At 36.3% G+C, this 4185-nt stretch overlaps 1 protein-coding gene across 1 annotated transcript; it reads right to left on the reverse strand.

Annotated features, from left to right (window-relative positions):
- Window positions 1-1536: 1536 nt before the first annotated feature.
- Window positions 1537-3961, reverse strand: LOC105801736 (cytochrome P450 714C2). Its single transcript, XM_012632998.2, has 5 exons — window positions 3422-3961; window positions 3067-3293; window positions 2703-2950; window positions 2276-2633; window positions 1537-2161 (listed from the first exon to the last, which is right to left on the reverse strand). Exons 1-5 carry the CDS (start codon window positions 3711-3713, stop codon window positions 1736-1738), a joined length of 1551 nt encoding a protein of 516 aa, XP_012488452.1. The 5' UTR covers window positions 3714-3961; the 3' UTR covers window positions 1537-1735.
- Window positions 3962-4185: the final 224 nt, after the last annotated feature.

Consider the following 4185-nt stretch of genomic DNA (forward strand, 5'->3'; position numbering starts at 1 on the left):
ATTTTATTTTATGTTGCTTGGAGTGATTAATTAAACTAAATTATATTTTAGATCAATAATCTCAATGGTCGAAGGACGTACGAGGAAAAGGAAATTTTGTCGATTAGTCCCTAATAGTTGAATCGTTACCAGTTTGAGAAGTAAGTTCATATATTATGAAGCTACTCATTTATTTTTTTTATACTAAGATTATTGACATTTATTGTCGTTGGTCTGGATTTATAATGTACCTCAGTATGTCCCGACGAAATTAGTAAATGCTCATATACGAACTTGTGATTTTTGCCCAGGTTCCCAACTCCTGCATATGTTGCGGACTGGAGAATACTGATTTAGGTTCCCAAGTCCTACATATGTTGCGAACTAGAGAATATAGAATATTAAACATTGGCCAAGCAAATTATCGTGTAGGTTGACTCTATTAGGTAACCGGGTACTACTGTTTTCATTTGTATGTTAATGTATTTTACGAAATTTAATTGAGAAGGTTGCCTTTAAAGTCTTGGAAACTTATTTGTGAAATTAATTAAAGAATTTATGTGATTTGATTATGGGATTATAGTTGATTTACTTGGAATTGACAATAATTATAGATGTTCATATGATTGAGCTCAAGCATGTTGCCTATTTTAATGATGTGGATTGAATTTTGATAGGTTAAATTATATCTCAATTTGAGTTTTGTATATTATAGGATTAGAGGTAAGTGATATTTAAATTGTATGAGCTTATTAAGTATTTGATATACTTATCTGTATTCTAATTTTTTTTTTGTAGATTGTGGACATTCGAGACGTGTCGATCAGATCAACAAGGAGCTTGCACCTACTGTCACTTGATTTGGTTGATTTTTGAAGTTTTATAGTTGGGCTACTTGTGGCATGTATATAGAATGTTTATGTGCAAGCTAAAAATCATGTTTTGATAATTTTTATGTGAATAAGATTGTATGAAACTTAGATGTATTAAATGTTAGAACGTCGGTCAAGTTTTGGTTAGCTTATTATGTTTTTAGGTAAGTATATGTTATGGTAATTGCTGGTGTTTGAATGAATTACATGAATGGTTTATGTTTCCCATTGAATTGTGATGTCATATGTGACACATTGGTTAGGCACATAAGTTGTATTTGAAATGGTATATTTTGGCATGATTAAATGTGTTCTGAATAGGTAAAAATGGTTGGAAATGGTTTGGCTTGGGTCTAAAGGAATGGTTGAGAAAATGACTAGTTTTTTTAAGTTATTTTAAGTACACACGACCTGGGACATGGGCAATCTTGGTACCGCCGGATCAAGAAGTGGAGTTTGGAATTGAAGTTTATCTTAGTATTGCATCGGTGTCTGTTGCGCCTTATCACATGGCACCAAAAGAGCTTAAGGAGTTAAAGATTCAGTTGCAAGAGTTGTCAGATAGAGGATTTATTAGACTTAGTGTATCTCGTGAGGTGCACCAATTTTATTTGTGAAGAAGAACGATGGTACGATGCAGATGTGTATTGATTATTAGCAGTTGAATAAGATGACCATAGGCATATAGAACAACTAAAGATTTATATAATTCATCTCTTTTGCCATAGGCATATAGACCAACTAAAGAGTACTGAAGAAGAAAATGAAAACAATAATATAGATTGTTTACATCATACATTGGGTTCCGCCTAACTCTCTTATTTTGTTCCAAATGAAATGGAAATGCTTGGCTGAGTTCATTTAATTGTCTAAAAGCTCTCGAATCACAGCTTCTTTACCAAGAGATGGACGCCATTTTCAGGCTCTATTACCAATCTTAGAACAGGCGAATGTGTGTAGTTGGGAGAAAGGGAGAAGGAGAAGTTAGACAAAAGGAGAGACATTAGTAGTTTCAGTTCAACCATGGCCAAGTTCTGTCCAAGGCACACCCGGGGGCCAACCCCGAATGGCATGTACACTTGTGGCAGCTTACATGCACCTTTTATCCCTTTTGCAAATCTATTCGGGTTGAATTTATAGGCATCTTCACCCCAAATTTCAGGGTCAGTGTGCAATGCCAACACCATCATCCAAATATTTACACCCTTGGGAACAAAAATCTCTCCGAAGTTCATATCTTCCAAGGCTTCCCTCGACACCACAGCTACTGGCGGATAAAGTCTCAATGATTCCTGAATTACCTTAGTAAGCTGCATCACAAATGCAAAACAAGGATTTCAAGATTAATAGTTATTTATATAAATATCCACAATAACTCTCAATCTAATAACTAATTATTTGGACATATATATATATATATATACCAGATTCATCTTACGAAGCATGCCAGCATCCGGAGTACCACCGCCACAAATTTCAACCACCTCTGTCCGCACATTATGCTGCCATTCTTGATTGGCAGCTAGAAGCATGAGGCACCAGGTGGCAGAAACGGCAGTAGTCTCATATCCAGCCAAGTATATGTTCTTGCAGTTATCAACTACAAACCTCTCGGTGGCTTCTTGACTCAGGTCACTGTTTTTAGCTCCGTCAACCACCATTTGCAGTAAGTCATTCTCGTATGTTGCTGCCCCCTTTCTCTCGTTTACCACATGCAATATCAAATCACGTACCTCCTTTTCAAGTTCCCAAGCTTCTCTGTTGCTTTTGATGGGAAGATATCTGTAATAACCCAAAAATTTTAATACAAATTGCTTCCATATGACTTTGAAATTGCGAAAGAATGCTCACCTCATTCCAGGCACGCCAGTGGATAAACCTTTCTTGGACATGGCCTCCTGTAGAGCTCTTAGCTTCAAGAAGATTTCTTCTCCTTTACAATAATTACTTCCGAAACAGGCTCTTGAGATGACATCTCCAGAGAAGCTTCGCATATACTCGTCAATTTTGATGTCAGCAAGTCCACCCTCGACCTCTATTCTGGTCTTCCAAGAGTCCACTAGCGTAAATGTAGATTCGACAATCAGGTTCATCATTCCCTACAAGAGGTTTTATCTTTGTATTAATGTTTATATACACCTAGTACTGTATGTAGATCTGTAATCATAATCATTTTGATATATTTAGTGAATCATATGTTAATATATATTTATACCTTAACCTTGTCCATGTATAATTCGGGAGCAAGAATTTTTCTCTGATGAGCCCATATTGCCCCATTTGAAGTTAGAACTCCCTGACCAAGCAAAGGACCACGATCCTTTTGTTGATAGGAAGGCTTCCCCAAGGCTAAGGACGTGCATGTAGTAATCTCTTTCACAGCATCAGGTTGATTGACGAACAATATTTGAGTGTTACCAAGAGAAAACACAAATACTTGACCTGAAATTTAATGAAATTACTCCATCACTATCAGTGATAACTATTTTGGTAAATTAATACTCCTAAATTTCATTATAGACACTGACACGCATACAATTAAGAGGTATGCAATACATTATTATACATACCATATTGTTTCCTCCATTGCTCAAGGAATGGAAAGAGTAGCGCACCGCAGTTGTGAGTGGCAGGGTTTTGCATGCTAGGAACCTTAACAATGCTGGATTGTGCCTTCTTTATCTCTCTTATGTTTCCGATTAGCAGACTCGGAGGCGGCCCTTTGATGCCTTGCTTGAGTAATCTTGCTCGGAGCTTCATTGGCTTCACCACCAGCTCATGATACAAACGTAGGATCAATCCAAGGAAAGCAAGCAGCACAAGAGAAACAAAAATGTTGACATAATACTCTGTAAGTTCCATGTCGGAAGTGGTGATGGCTTTGGAGGTTGTTTAGACGCAAAGGGAATTATATACAGGGAAATTAAGGAAGGGAGTAGGAAGGTTTGGTAGCAAAAGAATAAAGAAAGAACTGTATGTAAGACTTCTAATGTATGGTATTTGTGGTCAATGTAGTGTGAAAACCCTTTTTCTAAGGGCCAGTACCATGAAAGGCAGCATGGTTTTGAAGCTTTCTAAGATCCATAGTGTGCGAAGTTTTGCTTAATTATTTGTTGCCAACAACACAAAAAAAGAAGTGGTTAAGAGCTATTGGGATTCAAGGTCTAAAAGTCTTGTAGTGTATAAAAAACTAATATTAATTATTTGCTGGAATTTGGAAAATTACTTAACTTTTCTTGTAACTGGGAGGAAAATTACTTTACTCACTTTATTTCATTTTTAAATAAAAGACAAAAAAGAGAGCACCAAGTTCGGGGTTATTTCCTTTATTTCT

The sequence above is a fragment of the Gossypium raimondii genome, chromosome 7, assembly GCF_025698545.1.
Source record: "Gossypium raimondii isolate GPD5lz chromosome 7, ASM2569854v1, whole genome shotgun sequence".
In the NCBI taxonomy this organism is placed as follows: domain Eukaryota; kingdom Viridiplantae; phylum Streptophyta; class Magnoliopsida; order Malvales; family Malvaceae; genus Gossypium; species Gossypium raimondii.

What these genes read in the sequence shown, in the direction of transcription:
- LOC105801736 (XM_012632998.2), bottom strand. Translation starts at nt 3,713, where the DNA reads ATGGAACTTACAGAGTATTATGTCAACATTTTTGTTTCTCTTGTGCTG. An exon ending in GCAATGGAGGAAACAATATG is followed by an intron (nt 3,294 to 3,421) that starts GTATGTATAATA and finishes ATTAAATTTCAG; the next exon opens with GTCAAGTATTTGTGTTTTCT. An exon ending in TGCTTCGTAAGATGAATCTG is followed by an intron (nt 2,162 to 2,275) that starts GTATATATATAT and finishes TTTGTGATGCAG; the next exon opens with CTTACTAAGGTAATTCAGGA.